Source organism: Gallinula chloropus (assembly GCF_964237585.1).
Source record: "Gallinula chloropus genome assembly, chromosome: Z".
Lineage (NCBI taxonomy): Eukaryota > Metazoa > Chordata > Aves > Gruiformes > Rallidae > Gallinula > Gallinula chloropus.
In genome coordinates this window covers 37,894,236-37,915,812 of record NC_140089.1, presented here as the reverse complement: position 1 = coordinate 37,915,812, position 21,577 = coordinate 37,894,236, and the positions used below count along the sequence as shown (strand labels likewise).

At 40.2% G+C, this 21,577-nt stretch overlaps 1 protein-coding gene across 1 annotated transcript in view; it reads left to right on the top strand.

The window, feature by feature from the left end:
- PIP5K1B (phosphatidylinositol-4-phosphate 5-kinase type 1 beta) overlaps positions 1 to 21,577 on the top strand; it is a gene marked incomplete at both ends in the record, with an annotated part of 70,003 nt that overhangs the window by 18,553 nt on the left and 29,873 nt on the right. Inside the window, 3 exons of the mRNA XM_084278232.1 lie at positions 5,643 to 5,760; positions 9,773 to 9,925; positions 11,653 to 11,952. Of these exons, the coding sequence (XP_084134358.1) occupies positions 5,643 to 5,760; positions 9,773 to 9,925; positions 11,653 to 11,952 (571 nt within the window). The remainder of the gene's footprint in view (positions 1 to 5,642; positions 5,761 to 9,772; positions 9,926 to 11,652; positions 11,953 to 21,577) is intronic.

The window sequence follows — 21,577 nt, the reverse complement described above, 5'->3', positions numbered from 1 at the left end:
AGCTTCAGAAGTGCAGAGCATTTGGAGCAAGACCATATGTTTCAGACTCAGTTTCTTTTTATTTTCTTAGAGGGAGGCTGGTGCTAAGCACATCTGTGAGTTTTTGACCTTTTTAACAGCAAGCTGTTAATAAGTTTTCTGTGCTTCTCTTACTAATAAGCTTTATTTTCAGGGTCTAGACCCTGCATATTGAGAACACTTGCTGTAGTTTCTAATTTAACTAGTAAATCTGTTAGATGCTGTTGACCTGTGTGCACCCTGAAGCTACAGTTGTCTGTATGGTGTAACTGGTTCAATTACAAATTGCTTTCTTGTGATGCTAATGCAAGATTATTCAGTGCATTCAATGACAAAAGCTTAATATGGTATCAAGATACCATTTGGATGACAGCCCAAATAAATAGTCAAAAGTACTAAGACCAATAAAACCTTGGGCATATTTTAACCAGTCTGCATTTAACCCCACATCTAAAACTGAAGTGTACTGTTTTCTGCTATGCTTTTTGAGGACTGATTTAGAAAAACGAAGGAAACTGACATTTCCCCTTGGAAATATCCTTGTACTAAACCCGTGTCATACGTTACCTTATGGGCTAAGTAGTGGCTTTGTACTTACAGAAGTGTAGAAGGCTGTGCAGGCTTAGTGTGAATAGTACTGCTGTTCATACTAGCAGTTGTTGTGTAACTTACAGCACCCTATTTGTTTGTAGCTGGGAAATTTCACAAGACAGATAAGAAAGTGGTCTGCAGCCTGTGATAAAGCCCTACTGACACTGCTCATTGGTGCTTTGGTTGCAGAGGTGCTCGGGATGACCCAAGTTGTGACACACTCTTTATGTTTTATGAGTGGTAACACAGATAGGAGGAAGTAGTTTCTGTTTGCAAAACAAATAGTATTCAAAACGGGTATGTTGTGAAAACAAAAGCAAAACCATTTTCGTTAGGAATTACTGATCTGAGATACTTTTGTTACTGCCAGTTCTTAGTAAACCTGTGATAACGCGGATCCGTGTGTGGTTAAAGTATACATACTTTAACTTTAAAATACTCCCAGATCCCTTGCTTTAATGGCATCTCCAGTTGGTTATGAAATAGTCATGTCATCATTGTAAAAGAATGTCTGTGTATGACTCTTACATAGATATGATTGCCTTGACTTTTCTTAAAGGTATTTCATGTTCATAGTTGTATTTCAAAGGTGCCTTGCAGGGGACTGCTTAGAATAGCATGTAGTCACTGAAAGTGTAGGAGAACCTGCAATGGGAAGAAAGGCTATTGCCACTGGACTTTATCCCACAGTATGAAAAAGATAAGCACACACCTATTTGTGCAGGTAGCCATAGTTGTTTCCCACATATCGATGGGAATTGTTTCCCACATGTAGGTATTGCTTTCCTGAAATGATATATGGGAAATGAATACACAAAGCACTACCTTATCTACCGCCTTATCTGTCAGTACGTATTTATTGGATACAGTTTGCAGAGTTTAAGCACGTTTTGATGTATTGTAAAAGAGCAGCTTTATCTAAGAACACTGAAACTGAGATTGGAAACTCTTAGTTTTTAATATTGGAAGCATTTAATTTTAGATTTTTCATTTTGATTTTAAGATATAAGAAAAGTTACATTCACGTGAGAGAACAGATGTATTCCTCCTCTTTGGTCTTTTTACGGTACCTACAAGAAGAGTAGGCACAGGCCCACGACTGTACAGCATTGGTGTTTCTTTTGTAGACAGCTACGTAAAAGCCTATGAACATTGCTGTGCAGCGAAGGCTCACTACCAGGAGATGCAGCTAGCCTTCTCAGCCCCTTCAGATAGGTGGGCTTTCTCCTGAGTATGTCCTACCAGGGTGAGGCCATAGCACAGAAAAGCTGCTGAGAAATATACCTGGGTGTATCGTTTATCAAAAATTTTGCAAGCCATGGGACTAGCCCCTAAAAATATCTTTTTTTTAGACTGATAGTGCATCCCTTACACTTAAAATAAACCTGTAGCATTTACTGAGACAGATTAATATACATATACTGTCATTTCTAGCTGTGTCTTATTTTTAAAAAGTCTAAAATGTAAGTATTAAAGCACATTCACGTAATAAACTTAATCTTTTATGTTCTATCTACCAGGCCTTACACCTAAATTTATTAAAACACCTCATCCATTAAAATTGCTTACTACTCTTTCCAATGCTTGTATTGTTTGTCATAGTTCATATCCAGAGACTTTAATTCCTCAAGATTGCCAGATCAAAGCTGGTATTAAAAGCCTTTATTTTTCCTTTTACTTTTTTTCTGGTAGTTAAGGGTACAGGTCTATCTGAGACAAAAATTATTTGATTTTTGTGCTTTTTTATTAAATAGAGTATATTTCCATTATGTCGAAAGCTCCATTTTACAGATTGTTTGCTGTCAACATATCATTGGTATTTTTATTGTTCAATTTCAGGCATAATTATCCCCATGAAACTCCAGCCTAATTAAAAATCGTTATACTCAGTGATTTGTGCATATACGATCGAGTCAAGGTAAAATGCACTTGTAAAAGTGTTCCACGAAAATGTGGGGAGAAACCATGAAACACATTCTCTCAAAAGGTAACAGAGTAGAAAGTGAATAATTTCATCTCTAAATAAGGCAGAGATGTATTTACATCAAGTGTTCTGTACAGTGGAAATAGTCCTTTCCAGGTAAGAGCAAGGACACACTCAGCCACAAGAAATTTAAAGGCTTTCCATTACTGCAGGAAATTACTGGAAGTGAGGGTACATTTTCTGTTAAAAGTAGCAAGAAGAAAACCTTGCAAACTTCTGCTAGAGAGGTGACCAAGAAATCTTAAATCTGTGTTGTGCTACTTGCATTACAGAAGAGCTTACTGTTTGGATCTTGTCTATTAGGCAATTAAACTAATATGTTTAACTGAAGTGGTAGGATATGATAAATGCTCTACAGACCTTTAGTAAAAGGGATTTTCAAGATAATTTTACAAAGAATAAAGAACCTTGTCTGCAATCTGTAATAAAGTAAGACCACGTGCTCTAAATACCCTCAGAGTAGATGTTGTTCCAGTATAATTGTTCTGTTTTGTAACTATTCTGGAATAAATCCTGTATGCATAGGTATCCAGCAGCAGACTCAGTATGGATCATTTCACTCCATATGCACTTACGAGATGTCTTAGACCTATGGTATTATCATACCAAACCTCCAATCTTCATTTCAGCCTGGTGAAGTTCCAGCAACAGTACATATTCTGGCGTAGTAAGGACATGTAATCTATTCATTGTCATGCTCTCACAAAAGAAGCTTTTGAGTTATGGCCACAGGAAGCAGATTAGTAAAGGTATTTATGTAGTGAAAGGATTTTTTTGTAAAGTCTAGATGATTAATCTTCCCTGACAATTATGAGATGCTTCATCAGAGAACACTCTGTTCTTGTCTGCATCTTACATCTTCTCTGCCTGACAGCTCTCCAGCCAGTCTTTCCCAAGCCTGTAGCGCTGCATGGGGTTGTTTTGTCCCATGTGCAGCACCCTACACTTGGCCATGTTAAACTTCACCCCATTGGTCTCAGCCCATTGGTCCAGTCTGTTCAGATCCCTCTGAAGAGCCTCCCTACCCTCAGGCAGATCAACACTTCCTCCTAGTTTAGTGTCATCTGCAAACTTACTGAGGGAGCATTCAATCCCTTCATCGAGGTCATTGATAAAGATGTTGAACAAGACTGGACTCAGGACTGAGACCTGGAGGAAATATGTATATCTCTGTGTGCATGCTTGGTCCAGGCAGATCAACACTTCCTCCTAGTTTAGTGTCATCTGCAAACTTACTGAGGGAGCATTCAGTCCCTTCATCGAGGTCGTTGATAAAGGTGTTGAACAAGACTGGACCCAGAACTGTGCCCTGGAGGAAATATGTATATCTCTGTGTGTATGCTTGGTCATTCACAACCATCTTTTTATTTGTGATTTCCAGACAGAAATCAGGTTGCTTCTCCCCTTCTTTCATCTTCTGTTCAGGAGTCTGAGATATATACATTTCTGGAGCCTGGGAAAGCTTATTCTCCAGTTCATGCTGTTCAATTAGCAACAATCCAGTTCTGGTGGGTTTTGGAAATTTGCATGCAGGGGCAGCAAGGTGGATTGGGTAGATTTCTGTCATCAAATTTCTTATTAATGGAAGGTCACAAATTCATATCACAAGCATTAGTTATACAGGATCAAAACGCTTAAATATTTTCATTATAATTAATTTAGTCTTTGAGAAATATTGTTTGGAGTTTATTCCTTTACATATCTTTGTGAATTTCTAGCCTTTTTTTTTTGTATACTGTGGATATTCTTCTGAACCAGGTAGGGTAAATGAAGACGTTTGTAAGAGCTGATTTTGGCCACTGTGTCAAGTATTGGTTTTTGTACTTAACTATCAAATTATTCAGAGTCTGTCCAGACTTTCTTAGACCTGTTCTTGTTTGTGTTGACATGTTGGTGAGCTTTTCTGCTTATATGCCTCCTTTTAGTTTCCATCATAAATTAATCCCAGACAGTTCAATTTTTTTTTTTTTTTTCTTCTGGCAGCATTTTGCTGCTGACCTTTCCCTTTAGCTTAAGTCATGTAGTATTCATCTCAAGACTCACACAGCTCCAGCCTAAAAATACAGTGAGATGGTAAATAGAAAACAAGTGGAAGAACTAAGGAGGCTACATCTATCTATTTATTTATTATTCCTTTAAGAAAGATGATCGTCCAGGCTGGCCACCTCAGTAGTCTTTGCTGGTTACCCCAGTAGCCCTTGTGCCTCTTCTAGTTTGAATCTGCATACCATTTTCTAGAATTCCCTGAATCTGTACCCCGTGTTTCTGTTTAACCAACTGACCATGTAAGCAAGTGCTGGTTTAGATCAAGGTGAAGTAAAATACATGCCCAGTAGGCAAACAGAAAACCACTTTAAGGTCAGAAAAAAGGGAATGACTTCTCTGTTATGGACTTCGCTAGCAAGAAAGAAGACATACCATAGCTGCAGTTAGCCTGCAGACGAGACTAGTGTTGAGGATGCTGTTTCAATACAGAAGGCTGAGCCAGTCAATGTTTGCTGGCACCGAAAAGCGTATGTAGTCCTCCTTCCTTCCCACCGCTCCGGCCACATGGTTCTGCCCTCTGTGTTGTGCTGTCCTTAGTACCCATCTGACACCACTGCAGAACAATTCAGGTCACCAAGCCACTGTAAAATTGTCTTCCTGTGTTGACTTCCAAACTTTTTGCAAGACCTTGCATGAGGTGGGGGTGACTCTTTCTGCATTAGTAAGCTATTAGCCTGGCTTACCTTGGAGGGGTATCAGAAATGATAGCATTATTTTTAAAGCTGTTCTTTACGTAGATGGTTATAGGTGGTGAAAATAGTAATTTCCTTTAAGGCAGGAGAAAGGAATTTCCTGGCAGTAACTTTTGTCTCTCAGATGTTTCTGTTACACTCAGTAATTGTGATCAGGAGGTTTAGATATATTTATGGCTTTTGTCTTAGAAGGCCAGTGACTGAGTTAGGCAGCTTTATAGTAAAACTAGCTGCAAGAAGGGAGTTGCTAAAAATTGCTCAGTAATAATTTGGTTTGTGTTATTTTTTTCCTTCTTTGTTTTATTTTTCAGTGAAGGGAGCAATCTCACTCCTGCTCATCACTATCCAGACTTCAGATTTAAGACATATGCACCTCTTGCCTTCCGCTATTTCAGAGAGCTTTTTGGTATCAAACCTGACGATTACTTGGTAAGAGCCTGTATTTTTCCTTTGAGTTACAAATGTTTATAATGTATGCTAGTTTATAATGTCATAGAGACAGAAAAGGATGCTTTAATGGTACCCCAATTGGTAGTAAATTTTGTGTGGAGTGTTTTACATCTCGTAAATATTCTTAATGTTCAACAGAAACTATAATTCTTCATCTTTGAGATGAATGCTATAAAAAACTGCCTTATCAAGTTACTCTAGTCAGTTTATGACCTGAACAAGCAGTAATACTCATTTCTGGAGAAACTATAATCAGTACATGTGTGACTTAATTCAGTTGTAATAAAGTGCTCGTGTTATTTGTATTATTTATTCACTTTATTAATAAAAATGTTTGCATATGCTCCCATCTAGTCTTGAGAAAACTGGGTAGTGGTCTAAGAAAAGAAATACTTTAGTGTCTCTTTTCTCCTCTGTATTTCATAGTTTGAAGACTTACTTCCTCTCAGTATTCAACTGTTTATGTGAGAAGAAAGTGATGCATTTATTGACATCATGAAAGCAGGCTTTAATTGATAGATCCACTTTGTACACAGCCAAGTACACTATTTCTCCCACAGTTTTTCTTTTGAAAGGCTAGTGCAGAAGCAAGGACCTGGATTGTTTTCTAGATGTTTGCCTCGTGTCATTTGTCTTATGCTGGTGCACCCAACAAATCAGACAACAGTACAAATTAGCAATTTTATGTCAGAGTTTTATTGTTAGCTTTTTTAAATTGGTTTTTAGATCTCTTTGTTCTATTATTGATAATTGTTTCTTTAGAAATCCAGAGAATTTGAAAGACTGAGTAAAAGCTGAGTTAAAAAAGAAAAATCTATTAAATGGTGCTGAAACATGACTTAATATATTAACTTCACTGACTTCTGTTGTGTTCAAGTGCATTTGTTACAAGCATTTTTTTTTTTTCCCTTCTTGGACAATGAGCCTAAATGCAAAATTTGACTGGATTTGCTTTTATTTATGTCAAATGTGGGTGTCTGATTATAGTTCTTTACTAGTACTTATGGATTTTGTATTACCAATCCTCATGACAAGAATTCTATATAAAAACAGATCATTACTTTGAATTATAGATGTTAGTAGCAGGGAATTGCAGTTGGATTGGAACTTTATAGAGGTGTATTATGTAATACATTGTTTAATCTATCTCCTTTTACAGACCTGGTAAAAGGTGAATTATGCAGGCTGTGTTGCCAGCTACCGAAAAAATCTGTACTTCCTAGAGTAAAGCTGTTCTCGCTTTCCCCTTCATTCCATCTAAGGAAGCATTTGCAGTATCATAAATTGAAGATTGCAGAAAGGCTGCTTGCTGTTATTGACAAGGGATTCATGACACTCAAGCTAAAAAATTACTAATCCCTGAGGGAAATTCCGAGTAAAGGCAGCCTGTTGCAGATTCTTTTTCCTCTTGCCATGGAAAAGAGACACCACTAGTGGTCGATTTCCATAGAGTAGGGGCGAATACAAAAGCTAGTTTCAAGATTTAAGTGCACCTTAATTCGTTTCTTGAAAATGCAAGAGTAGGTTTCCTTCAACAAACAAGTATTTTTGTGAAATGTAGTTGAAATTTCACTGTGTGGTGTTACAACTGATGCATGTGTCTGTAGGGTTGTACTTGCTCTGCAAGCATGCAAGAACCCATTTCTGTTGTTTCTGATTTTAAATGGGCATCTCTTTATAATCAGAGCAATTCCTTGCTGTCCAGGGGCAGATGTGATCAGAGAGGAATTACGATGATAAACCAAAACTATTTTTAGTTTGCGGCTCTTTTCCAACTGGTTATGACCAAAACATCTGGTTAAGAGGAGTCAGACTGTATAACGAGGATTAATACATTTGAATAGCTGGTAGAATTAAATTGTCACTCATGGAATACTGGCATTTTGCAGGGAAACTTCTTGGTCATAAAGTACTTACTTGTCAGGGGCTTGGATTTTCTTACTTTGCAGGTTTGCCTTGGCTTTCTTAAATGTCCAGCCAAAATTAGGTGGGTGGTGGGCTTTTCGTATACCAGCAGTTGGTGGGCAGGCTTTTATTTTACAGGAATGAACCCAACTGCAGAATGACCATCACACAATGTAGGTTAAAAGCTCGTGCCTATGCTATACTGTTTAATTGGGCTTTAATGTTTAGGTTAATTGGTTTCCAGTGCTTACAACAATGGCAGTTACTCACAAAGCTTTATGTATTTTGGCAAGAAAAACACAGGGGTTGCAATGCTCATCTGCTCTAAAGGTCTGTAGAGTTACAGACCAATATTGCTGTTATATCTCTAAACAATTGGAACCATAGGATTAGTAAGAAAGAGCTCTTGTATTAATAGGAATTGAGTGAACTCCAGAGAGGAGAACAGGAAACATTTTTATAGCATGCAAAAATACGGGAAAAGCCTCAGCTGGAGCCAGGAGAAGAAAATGCATTATGGCAGTGGTTTGAGTCCATAAGAAGCATGCTTCTCAGTTCAAGTGCTCACAAAAGCACACTTATTGGATTTTCTTGTATTGCTTTTTTTTGCTGTCACCATCCTCTGAAATAAATGGCAAGACTTCAGTTGAATTTAATGGGAGCACTTTTCAACAAACAAAACTGTTTTTTTCTTGTGGAATTGCTCACTCATCTCAGGCAATTACCCAATAAACCAGATATTTCTTACTGAAACAGTTATTCCTTTTGTTCTGAGAAGATCAGAAGATATACTGCACTGCTAAGAATAATTCCCTGGTGCTTACACTATTTGCATCCTGTCAATTTTGTTTCCTTCAAAGACTGAAGCCTTGGGATACTGGATTGTGTAGTGTGAGGTTGATTATGTATAACAAAGGAAAAGAGTATGCGAAAGGAAGTTTAATGATACTGTATTTTAAACAAGCTCTCAAATATGAACAGATTTTTCTATGTTTTTGTGCTTAATATCTTCTCTCTGTTTAGTTTGAATGAAGCATGAAGTGTGAATTAATGGAGATTTAATAAACATACATTAGCGTCTGTGTGAGATCTGGTTACACTAGTAAGGAATACTCATTGGTGTGTTTTTCCTCCTTAATGTGATAGTAATTACTGCAGTCTCCCTGTGGAAGAGAAGGCATGTCAATGCATTTAAAATAATGGGTCTTCCAAAACCCATGTTTTCCTACATACTGGTATTTAGTTTTTCTGTTCCAAGCAGTTTTCAGTCAGAAAACTACATTAGACGCTATACAGAGTTTATTATTCTGATGGTTTCGGCACTACCAATTTCACAGGATTTCCTTATTAGTCTATAGAGGGAAACAGAATCACAGAATGACAAGGTTGAAAGAGACCTTTGAAGATCATCGAGTCCAACCATTCCCATCCGAAGCTAAACCATATCCCTAAGTACCTCATCTACCCTTTTTTGAACACATCCAGGGAAGGTGACTCAACCACCTCCCTGGGCAGCCTGTTCCAGGCCCTGACAACTCTTTCAGTAAAAAAAGTTTTTCTAATACCCAATCTAAACCTGCCCTGGCTCAGCTTCCTGCCATTTCCCCTTGTTCTATCTTCTGTAACCTGGCTGAAGAGTGTCTTTGTCTAAAATCTTCCAGCACCAATACCATAAATGGCTGTGAAAAGTGAACAGTCAGTTGCAGTGAAAATGTCATCCTAAAGCTTCTGCCTCAAGAATTTGTATTGCTGATGATGGTTTGGGGACGGAGTCTTGTGACTTCAACCACTCGCTTCACTCCAGGGGAAGTTCAGGCGGTGCAACGGGATGTGAAGATGTACCTAGCACTTGGCTGCCAACTGCTCTTCCATGGTGGTGCAGCATGTTCTGAGCAGAGTGGGGTGTAACTGCCCTCACAAACCTCAACCAAATTACTGTAATTCTACTGCTCTGTGCAATATTCTTATTCCAGAGAATAAGCTATGGGATTCTCCTGTGTCAATTTGAACCTGCAGGTTTTTGTGTTAAACTTGTATTTCAGTAATGCATGCATTGGCAGTGAAAAACCATTTTTGTCTCTTCCAGTACTCAATCTGCAGTGAGCCTTTAATTGAATTGTCCAACCCAGGTGCCAGTGGGTCCTTATTTTTTGTAACTAGCGATGACGAGTTCATCATCAAAACAGTTCAACACAAAGAGGCTGAGTTTCTTCAGAAGCTCTTGCCAGGTTATTATATGGTAAGTAATTGAAGGCTGCATTTTACCTGTATTTTTCATGTCACGCTTATGAAGATTCAGTTTAATTTGTTGTCTTTTAGTATTTCTTTGGCTTTATACATATTTTTTTATAATATTTTTGACGTTTGTACCTGTCCTTCAACTTTGTACCCCACACACTATCAGGAAGAATAGATATAAATCAAGAGTATCTTTAGGATAATAAATGCATTTCTTTTAGCATTCAAGATGGACCTGAATATCATCTTATGATTTCATACTGAACTTTGCTTCTAATAAGCTAGTGACAAAAAATTTTCAAAATATCTAATTCAACTTTTTCTCCATTTTGTGTTTGTCTGCCCCTCTGCATTTCACTCAGAGTGGACAAAGAAACTAGACCGGTCAGTTTCACTTTTGTTTCTGGACTACTAATTACCATTTCTCATATATTCAAACAATGATGTAGAAAATATTTTCATCCATACAATTTGTTCAAAACTCAATTTTTAAATGGAGCTTTTTGAGTGCTAAGTTTGTATTGGTTTGTGTGTGTCAGTCATCAGAAAGGGAAACCACTGATCCCAAGTAAGTAGAACTTAACTTTTTTGTTTGTTTGCTTTTTGGTTTTTGTTAAAAAACAAAAGCCACTCATACATATGAACAGTGATTCTTCTGGGTGGTATGCAGGACTTCAGAATATTAAACCTGTGGCTGACTTTCTTGCTGTGATTTCTTAAATAAAAACTCAAAAAGCTACCCACTCATTTGTAGTAAAAATGAGGAATATTGTTGTTACTACACTAAAGTAACATCAGTTCATTGTTTAAAAAAACTGTGCAGTCACATCATCAAGAAGGAGAATGGTGACAGGTACTTTTTTGTTGATTCTGATCACAATAATCGTCTCAGTATACGTTTGAGTTACTACAAGTAAATATAAGGTAATTTTGCTGTGTTTCAAGGAACTATTCTCATTGCTACCTTATGCAGGTTTTCAAAGAGTAAAACTTCAATCACTGTGATTATTTCCTTTGAAAGTACTTTCTTTTCATAGTTGTGTGTTCTGACTTAATGATCATGCAAGACTTGAAGTAGTTTTTCTACCTCTTTCTTTTTCATTCCAAAAAACTGAGAGTAGTTGTACACAGGAGGAGGATTTTCATTGACCTCTGTTATCCTTTCCTAGTTAATTTTTTTGCCTGTTGTGGAATTTGGATTGTTTCACACTTTTCTGCTGGTCAGATGCTGTTCTGTTAGGAACTCATACTCCTGTGGAGACAGCTTGGTTATTTGGCATTAACTGTTAATTTGAAAAGCCTCATGGAGAAAAGGGGTCTGTTTTGCAGAATCCAAGTAAAGGTAATGAGAACTACATTTGATCCAAATTCCTTCCAGCAGGTGAAATGCAAAGGTTGTTAAGGTCAGAATAAATACATTAAATCTTCAGGATGCTTTTGGGTTTGGCCTCTGCTCTTTCATGGGATGTGAGAAAGAGAAACCTGGCATAAATGCAACAACTACTCTGGTTTTGGCTTATGTAAGTTCCTGGCAAAAGGGCAGTGTTTATGGTAGCTTTCTGAAATACAGATCTACAAAGAAATTCAACTGGTCAAAAAATCTCTACTGAACAAAAATATGCACAGTTTTCTTGACACTTGTTAATATTTTCTTTGATGTTAAACCCTTTTTTAAGCATGGAACATAATTGAAAATAGACATATTTAACAATATCTTCTTTGTTTTAGAATCTGAACCAGAATCCAAGGACTCTTCTACCCAAGTTTTATGGGCTGTACTGCGTTCAGTCAGGAGGCATTAATATTAGAATTGTTGTAATGAACAACGTTTTGCCACGAGCCTTGAAAATGCATTTCACGTATGACTTGAAAGGTTCCACGTACAAACGGAGAGCATCACGAAAAGAGAGGGAGAAGTCCAACCCTACCTTCAAAGACTTGGATTTCTTGCAAGACATGCATGAAGGATTGCATTTTGACTCTGAAACACACAGTGCACTAATGAAAACACTACAGCGGGACTGTCGGGTGAGTAAAAACTCTTGACTCTTTAAACTTCTGCGTCCACATCTGTTCTAAATTTGCCTCGGCAGACCAGAGAGCAGGATGTGGCTCTGTATGTTGTTTAAAGTCTGTTACTTTCCATGGAATGTAATTAGGAAAAAGTATGGATTTTAAAGGTCTAATGAAACCTGTATTTTAAGTTAAGCTGTTGGGATCTGAGATCGCAGACTCATGGTATGGAATATCCTGAGTTGGAAAAGCAGGCTCCACACAAGTCATCGAGTCCAACTCCTGACTCCCTGCGGGGCAATCAAAAAGTTAAACCATATATTTAAGTATGCTGTCTAAATACCTCTTAGACACCAACAGGCTTTGGGCCATGACAGCTTTCCTGGGGGAACAACTTCCTAATGGGCAATCTGAATTTCTCTGATACAGCTTTAAGACACTCCCTTGCATTGTATCACCAGGCACCAGAAACCAACACCACCCTTGCTGCCCACATTGTGAGGAAGTTGGAGACAGCAGTGAGGCCACCCCTCAGACTGTTTTGGCCACCACTTCGCTCATTGAGCTTGCCATCCAGTACAACTGCAGGGCTGTCCCCCTGTTTGTACATCCAGGGTTAGACTGTTTTGTCTGTACAAATACAGAATAATACAGGAAAGTAGCCCAGTAGAGTTTTTGGGTGGTTTTTTAACTGTTGTTTATTTCTGGTTTTTTGTTTGGTTTTTTAATTCTTGTTCTTGCTTTCCATTAATTTGGAGATTTTAATTTTTTTTTTTCTGAGGCACAATAAATAGCATTGTGGTACCATTACTACATGTGATAAACTGCATGCAGACCTGCAGTCTTAGTACTGCTTTAGTAAGGCTGCCTCTTTGAGGCAGAAACACGAGCTAGAAAATAGAACCAGGTGAGGTATGTCTTGCAGCAGTCTTATTTCTGGAGGAAATTTCTGTCTCAACAGAAAGGTGGTGCTTCATGTCCTCATAGCATTTTCAAGGCAGAAGGATGTCTCCCATTGTCATTTGACAGGGCTTTGGCGAATGGAATTGGTGTCTCTCATGGATGGGGACAATTGCTGTAAAATGGAATTATTTCTGTAGCAACAGTAAGAAAATATAAAGTAGAGAAGAGGGGAGCTCCCCAGCTTTCTCAGTTTCACATGAGTTGTGGAATGAACATATGGGCTTTGAGGGGAATCGTAAGAGTTCCATAATAAAACAGCATAATGGGTAGACTGGACTCATCACATAGAAGAGGCACCCTGAACATCAGAGTTTGTTGTTCACTTCCACCTGTGGCGCAAGATGGAAAGCGTTGTTTTTTTGCCATGAATAGTACTTTGTGTTTAATTATCACAGAAGTCTGCAAAGCCTTGTGCTTGGTTTGTAAAGCTGGATGACCTAATGCTCAGCTGCATATTCAGTGTGAGACATTTATCTAACACCACACATTGTTCTTTCTGTAGCCTCTTGCAGTCAATGTTTCCTGAGCTCCTGCCATGTGTGATAATGCAGAATGCATCAGTATGTCACATCTGGGGATATGGCTGCCCTTTTATCCATCCCCCCACTTGTTGAAGGTTACTTACCAAGTCAAAGCCGGGGGGGGGTCTATTGTATGGAATAGAATAAACAGAATCTAAAAGAGAGAGTTGGACTGAAAAGTAAAAACAAGAACCAATCGTTTAATTGTTAGATATAAAGGGGACTCTTACTGTTTCTTTGAAAGTATGGGTAAAGTCCTGCTACGTGTTATTTGAGCGCTGACCAGGTTTTTCAGTACATGATCTTAGATTAACTCCTCTGAAGTTAGTCTGGACTTTTTAAAGGCCAAGCTAAGTCTTCAAATTATCAAAAGAAAAGAAGAAAGCTAATGTTAAATAATTGGTGTGTATATACATAAATACATATATGCACACTACGGTATATTAAGTGTGTGTCTGTAAAGATATAAATACACACACTGAATGTTAGATGTGAGAAAAATTAAATGGCATTTTTTCTATTCAATTAAGTCTTGCTCTCTGTTGTAAAACAGAGAGCACTGGCAGTGTTATCTTTTTACACAACTGAATTTGCTCAACAAATGAGGTTGGATCTACCTGCCTGCCTTGTACTACTGTCTTTTGAAAGAACAGAGATCCTCCACCTGTTTCAGGGAAAGGATGTCAGTTTTGCCACTGCTTTTTTCTGCCCATATGGTATTTGGATATCTACTTAGCATGAATAACTGACCTAGATTTTGAGGGCTTCAGTACTTGTCATCTGTTTTTCCTTTTATTCCAAAGTGAGAATGTTAGTGTAGGCACTGGAATTAAAAATCCATTAAAGAAAGGAAATTTTTGACCTTGCCAGTGTGTCAGGATTAAGAATTTTTCTTCTGTGTTGCTTAAATTTGAATTATGTTTTCAGTGCTCATATTTGTAATAAGAATCAGTAAGTGATGCAATCACAAAGTGTAGCCTGCAAGCTGTCAAAAGGGAATTCCGGGACCTGGGGTGCTTTGGTGGGGGAGGGTTGGGGGGGGAGCCCAAATAATATTCTCATCTATCCCCACTTGTGGGAGGAGGGGCTCAGAGCAGGTCAGGAGAACCCACGAGTTGAATGAGTGGCTGAAAGGCTGGTGCTGGCACAAGAACTTTGGGTTTTTTGACCAAGGGATGGTGTACTCAGCTCCTGGCATGATAACCGCTGATGGGGATCACCTGTCCCATAAAGGAAAGCGGATCCTTTCCCAGGAGATGGCAGGGCTCATCGATCGGGCTTTAAACTAGTTAGGAAGGGGGAATGGGATATTAAGAAGGCTGCTGGGGTCAGGCAAGTGCTTCGGGAGGCACAATGGGAGTTGATGGTGGAAATAGGTAAATACCAACAGCACAGTGGTGGACTTGGGGACGTTTTTCCACATGAGAGTAGGGAAAATTCTGTGGATTGTCCTGAGTACTCCTCAGTGGAGCCACTTTTGCCAGTCCCCTGTCAGAAATCTCGCTGTGGGCTGTTAGGGATATCTGCATCTGCTGCCCCACTAAAATGCCTTTATACAAATGCACGTAGCATGGGGAACAAACAAGAAGAATTGGAGATCTTTGTGCGGTCGCAGGGCCGCGATCTCATTGCAATCACTGAGACGTGGTGGGACAGCCTGGATGACTGGCACGCTGTCATGGATGGCTACGTGCTTTTTAGGAAAGACAGGCTAGGGAGACGAGGTGGAGGAGTTGCCCTTGATGTGAGAGAGCACCTAGAATGTATTGAGCTCCACCTGGGGAAGGATGAACCATCTGTCGAGTGCTTGTGGGTTAAAATCAAGGGGCAAACTGCTATGTGTGACATTGTTGTGGGAGTGTGCTATAGGCCCCCTGATCAAGAGGAGCAGGTTGATAATGCATTCTATAAGCAGTTAGAAGTAGCCTCAAGATCCCAGGCACTGATCCTTATGGGGGACTTCAACTATCCAGATATTTGCTGGGCAAGCAGCACGGGCAGTCGTATGCAGTCCAGACAATTTCTGCAGTATGTTGAAGACAATTTCCTGCTGCAGATGGTGCAGGAGCCTACAAGGGGAGGGCAGGTGCTGGACCTTGTTTTCACTGACAAGGACGGGCTTGTTGGGGAAGTGAAGGTCGGGGGCAGCTTAGGACAAAGCGACCATGAAATGGTTGAGTTCAAGATCCTGGGTGGAAGAAGCAAGCCAGAAAGTAGGATAGCTACCCTGAATTTTGGAAGAGCTAACTTTGATCTCCTCCGCTACTTAATAGGGGCTATCCCTTGGGCTGCTCTGTTTGAAGGAATGGGAGCCTGTGAGAGCTGGGTAGCATTCAAACAGCGCTTCTTCCAAGCACAGGAACGATGCATCCCTTTGAGCAAGAAATCAGGAAAGAGAGGCAGAAGACCTGCATGGATGAACATGGAGCTATTGAGTAAACTCAAAGGGAAGCAGAAGATCTATGAATTGTGGAAAAAGGGTCTGAGCACCTGGGGAGAATACAGGAATGTGGTCAGGGCCTATAGGGATGCAGCTAGGAAGGCTAAAGCCCTCTTGGAAATGAAGCTGGCAAGGGACATAAAGGATAATAAAAAGGGTTTTTTTAGATACATGAATAATAAGAGGATGACCAGGGATAATGTGGGTCCCTTGCTGAATGAGGAGGGTGTCCTGGTAACGGGGGATGCTGAGAAGGTGGAGATACTGAATGCCGCCTTTGCTTTGGTCTTCACTTCAAAGGCCCCCCAGGACCCACAGACACTGGATGAAATTAGGAGTGTTTGGGAAATGAAGAATTTCCCTCTGGTTGAGGTAGGGGTGGTCCAGGAGCAGCTCAAAGGGATTAATGCACACAAATCCATGGGCCTGGATGGGTTACATCCATGTGTGCTTAGGGAACTGGCGGAGGTGATTGCTGAGCCGCTCTCTATCATCTTCAACAGGTCTTGGAGGACAGGAGAAGTGCCTGAAGACTGGAGGATAGCCAATGTCACTCCAGTCTTTAAAAAGGGCAAGAAGGAGGAACCTAGTAACTACAGGCCAGTCAGCCTCACCTCTGTCCCCGGAAAGGTGATGGGACAGCTTGTTCTGGATGCCATCTCAAAGCAATTGGAAGAGAAGAAGGTCATGAGGAGTGGTCAGCATGGATTCACCAAGGGGAAATCGTGCTAGACCAATCTCATAGCCTCCTACGATCTCATGACAGGCTGGGTAGATGGAGGGAGAGCAGTGGATGTCATCTACCTTGACTTCAGCAAGGCCTTTGATACTGTCTCCCATGACATCCTGATAGCAAAGCTGAGACAGCATGGGATAGATGAGTGGACAGTAAGGTGGGTTGAGAACTGGCTGTTGGACCGAGCCCAGAGGGTTGTGATTCGAGGAGCAGAATCTGACTGGAGGCCTGTGACTAGTAGTGTTCCCCAGGGCTCGGTGTTGGGTCCAGTCCTGTTTAATATCTTCATTGACGACCTTGATGAGGGAATAGCATCCACCCTCAGCAAGTACCCGATGATACAAAGCTGGGAGGAGTGGCTGACACGCAGGAACACTGCGCTGCCATCCAGAGAGACCTGGACAGGCTGGAGAGCTGTGCAGGGAGAACCAGATGAGGTTGCAACTGGGAAGGAATAACCATTTGAATCAGTACAGGCTGGGGGATGACCTGCTGGAGAAGAGCTCTGTTGAGAAGGACCTGGGGGTCCTGGTTGATGACAGGTTGGCCATGAGCCAGCAGTGTGCCCTGGGGGCTGAGAAAGCCAATGGGATCCTGGGGTGCATCAAGAGGAGCGTGTCCAGCAGGTCAAAGGAGGTGATCCTCCCCCTCTACTCTGACCTGGTCAGGCCCCACCTGGAGTATTGTGTCCAGTTCTGGGCTCCCTGGTATAAAAAGGACAGGGATCTCCTGGAGAGAGTCCAAAGAAGGGCTACGAAGATGATTAAGGGTCTGGAGCATCTCCCCTATGAGGAAAGGCTGAGTGAGCTGGGACTGTTCAGCCTAAAGAAGACTAAGGGGGGACGTAATTAAAGTCTATAATTATCTGAAGCAGGGGATGCAGGGGGAATCAGCCAGCCCCTTTTCAGTGGTCTGTGGAGACAGGACAAGGGGCAATGGCTGCAAGTTGGAGCACAGGAAGTTCCACACCAACATGCGGAAAAAATTTTACACAGTGAGGGTGACAGAGCCCTGGGACAGGCTGCCCAGGGAGGTGCTGGAGTCTCCTTCTCTGGAGATATTCAAGACCCGTCTGGATGCCTATCTGAGTGATATGAGCTGGGGAGCTGCTTTGGCAGGGGGGTTGGACCCGATGATCTCTCGAGGTCCCTTCCAACCCCTACAATTCTATGATTCTATGATTCTATGTTTTTTTCCTGATTCTTTAACACAAACATCTGGGGCTGGTAGCCCCACTCTTCCTTAAGCTTAGTTGCTAATTTCGAAGGTCTGGCAGAACTTGCTCATGATGACAAAGGTGGCAGTGGGTGAGACCTGTATCTGCTGTCATTCAGCAGTGGGTCTACTTTCTCCTTGATCAGTCTTTTACCACTAATATAGTAATGGTAGCTCTTTATGCCCTTTAACATCCCTTGTAAGTCTCAACTCTGTCTGAGCTTTGGCTTCCTTGACAATAATTGTCATCCCTGTATGCCCAGAAAACGTTTTCCAATTTCTCCTTTGTAGCCGGTCTGTCCATCCCCATCCTGTATTCTTCCTTTCCACATTAATTCTGTGCTGTGGCTTCCTTGTTCAACTGAGTTGGCCTCTGAGCTGACACAGAGCATCTTCTCAGATGACACGGAGCTCCCCACAAGTAAGGGTGAGTGTCAGTTCTTGTCTGTCACATCTTCCTGCAGCTCTGATGAGGAGATGCATGAGCTTCCTGGTTAGAGGATGGAGCTGAGTGACTAGTGGCAATCTGTCACGGAGTGGTGCCATCAGTAGCTACTCCAGATTGTCAGCTTTGGGACAGATTGATAGTGTTCTCCATCACCCATGTCCTCTGCTTGTTGTGTTCATGTTCAAGATGGTGGGGCCTGAAAACTGCTCACAGACCATTTTGCAGCTTAGCTAAACCAAGAAGTGTAACACTACAGTGTACCTAGACATGTAATATTACAGACTTTATCATACATACGTTGCACACAATTGAAAATTTGAACTAGCTTTCATATTCCTGACCACGGCTGAGACTTAGCATAGCTCTCCTGTTCTTGCCAGCAGGCGCTATCACAGTTACTGGGACAAGTGGCAGGCGGGTTGGGGGACAGGGGATGCACTACAGGGAAATGGTACTAAAATAAATGAATTTCACTTGCCTGAATAGCTTCCCTCAAAACCTTTGGCTTTGAAGCCTTATTCACTTTAGAGTGGATAATTTGTAAAGCCAATGTGCCTGTATTTTGTATAATGGTCAAGACTGAGCATAATAGGAAGGTAGTTTCAATAGTTGTGATTTATTTTTAGTAATCATGCTGTTAGCTAGTCTGGTTGGACCTGATGATCTCTCGAGGTCCCCTCCAACCCCTATGATTCTATGATGATTGTGTAAAATTATGAATGATTAAAGAATAAATATTAACAGAAGCTGTTCTGCTCATGAATGAGACTAAGAATGAAAAGCTATTTGGCACATATCCAAGTAATAAGTAAAAGCAAAGTTAGTGAAAACATTAAGAACATGTAAATTGTATCTAGGGACTTTTATTTTTTTCTCAAAAGTGCACAAAATTAAGCTCCATATCAAGCTTAGCTGCTGCTGTTGTGTTTTGCTGTAAACACTGAATTCTCCAGGATTCTTTTCTGTGTGGAGTTAATAAGTTTGTGGGGCAAAGGATAAGCTGTGGCATTAAGTGATGTGTTAGATACAAGTAATGTTAGCACAACTCTATGAGAATTAAGTGAATTAATAGTAGTATGCTATTTTTCATAGTTGATATGGAATTGAAGTCAAGCCAGGCATCCATTATTACTTATTTGATCTTTACTGGAGCTCTTAAGGAATTTAACAAATAGAAATTACCTCTGTTCTGGGCAGGAGGCATTGGGAAGACACCTGTTCTTTGATACAAGGAATTCACAGTACAGACAAGCAAGTAACAGTTTGTCCTTTCATCAATCTGTGTTAAAAAATAAGATAGAATTTTACAGAGGTACGTGTCAAAAATTACTGCAGGAAAGGTACATGAGTGCACTTCATCAGTATGTGGTCACAGGGTTGATTATGAAAGCACTCTTAGTATCTTCCCTGTTATGCCTTAAAGTACAGAAGGACTAGTAACTATTAAAGGAAAAAAAGGAAGTTCCATTTAAAACTGGCAGTATCATGGTTATACAGAGGTATTATCCTACAAACAGTTTCTCATTTAATTACCTACAGAGCATGTTAATATAACTTCAAACAAGAAACATGAATTTCAGGAGAATAGATAATGACAAGATCCCATGTTTGTAAATCTTTGCTTCACACTCTGACAGATACAGTATGTTCTTGAATGTCAACTAGTCACATGCAGGAATTTAGGGTATTCTATTAAAAATAGCCTGGTTGTGTTTTTCCTTTTCCATCTGCTGCTGAATCCAATAAAAAAGAGTATTGAAAAAGGGCTAGAAGGAAGAGTGCATGTAAGTGCAGTTTAGCTCTATTAACTGGGAAAATGGGGAGAAAAAACAATTCCAGTTGTTCCTCTTGTTCTGTACTTTGCTGTTAATTTCTGCTTAGTAAGATACTTACCTGTATGCACTCAGGTGACCTCTCTTTGTCAGTCAGTGGTCAGTTCTCAGTATTTCTCCCTCTTGTTATGTAACGCCTTTTATGTATATAAATAGTGGAGATGAAAAAGCTGTATATGCAAATTAAGGAGTATTTATTTATCTATCCTGAAATTTGGGATAAAATCCCTCAGTGAAATTGCAAAGATGGGATTCTCTAAAAACTGAATTTAAAATTTATTCCCCACTTGTTTAAAAAAGTGAACCAGAGTTCATAAGAGAACAAGTGATCTTCATTTGTTACTTAAGGATTACTTTTTTCATAATGAAGCATACTTAAGGGCTCACCTACAAACTCAAAACTGGTTCTTCTCCGTTAACTTGGTGACCTTAGGGCTCCTGTGACACCTGTCACATTCAAAACTACGTTGACAAACTGCTTTACATGGACAAATGAGGCAGCTCATTGAAAACTGGGGAACTGAGTCTTGCAGTAACCAAGTACATTTTCTGCCTCAATAGGAAGAGTATTTTTAGAGCTATTAGCTGAAGCACTAATGACCCACAGGTAGGCAAACTATGCATTTCTCGTTCGGAATATTCCAAATTCATGAAGGTGGAAAAATAAGTTGTTTCTTGCTCTGTAAATACAGCTATTACTAAGAAGTGAGATTCAAATGATTCTCACTGTTTCCTGCTTCACCTCCTTGTGGAGTTTCCTTCTCTGGAGATGTTCAGGACCCGTCTGGATGCCTCCCTGTGAGACCTGTCCTAAGGAACTTGCTTTAGCCAGGGGGTTGGACCCAGTGATCTCTTGAGGTCCCTTCCAGCCCCTGCAGTTCTATGATTCTTCTTTTAAGGCATGTTTTGCTGCAGATGAGGAAAGCAGGACCTTTCCTGACAGATGAAGATTGTCTTTGTGTGGTTCCTTCTGTGGCTGAGCACTTAATGTTTTCAGTGGATATTTAGCTTTAGAAAATTAGATTATCTAATTGTTAGAGAATGATTAGATGCCTCATAGGAGTATTATCAGGATTTGTACACTACCTGGGGGATTAAAGTTTGTGATCACCATTTTTTTGTGTGGTGGTCCATGTAGGAGTTTAAGTCACAGGGTTGCTTTTTTTTTTCTCATTGCTTACAGTTTTTCAAGATAGGGAGCACAAAAATGCATTGCTGCCAAGAGTTTTAAGTAGAATTAGAAACTAAACAACAGAATTCAACTTTTTGTATTATGGGATTTCCCTTCTGGACATTTTAAATGGAAATTGAGGTGATTTATTCCAAAGTTGCATTTTACTAGAATTATTTGTATTTGATGTGATACTGTTACAGCTTTTGGGGTTTTGCCTTTTTCAAATATTCAGTAGCAATGGTAAGGTACAGGTCTTATGAGGAGTGACTGAGGGAACTGGGTCCATTTAGTCTGGAGAAAAGGAGGCTGTG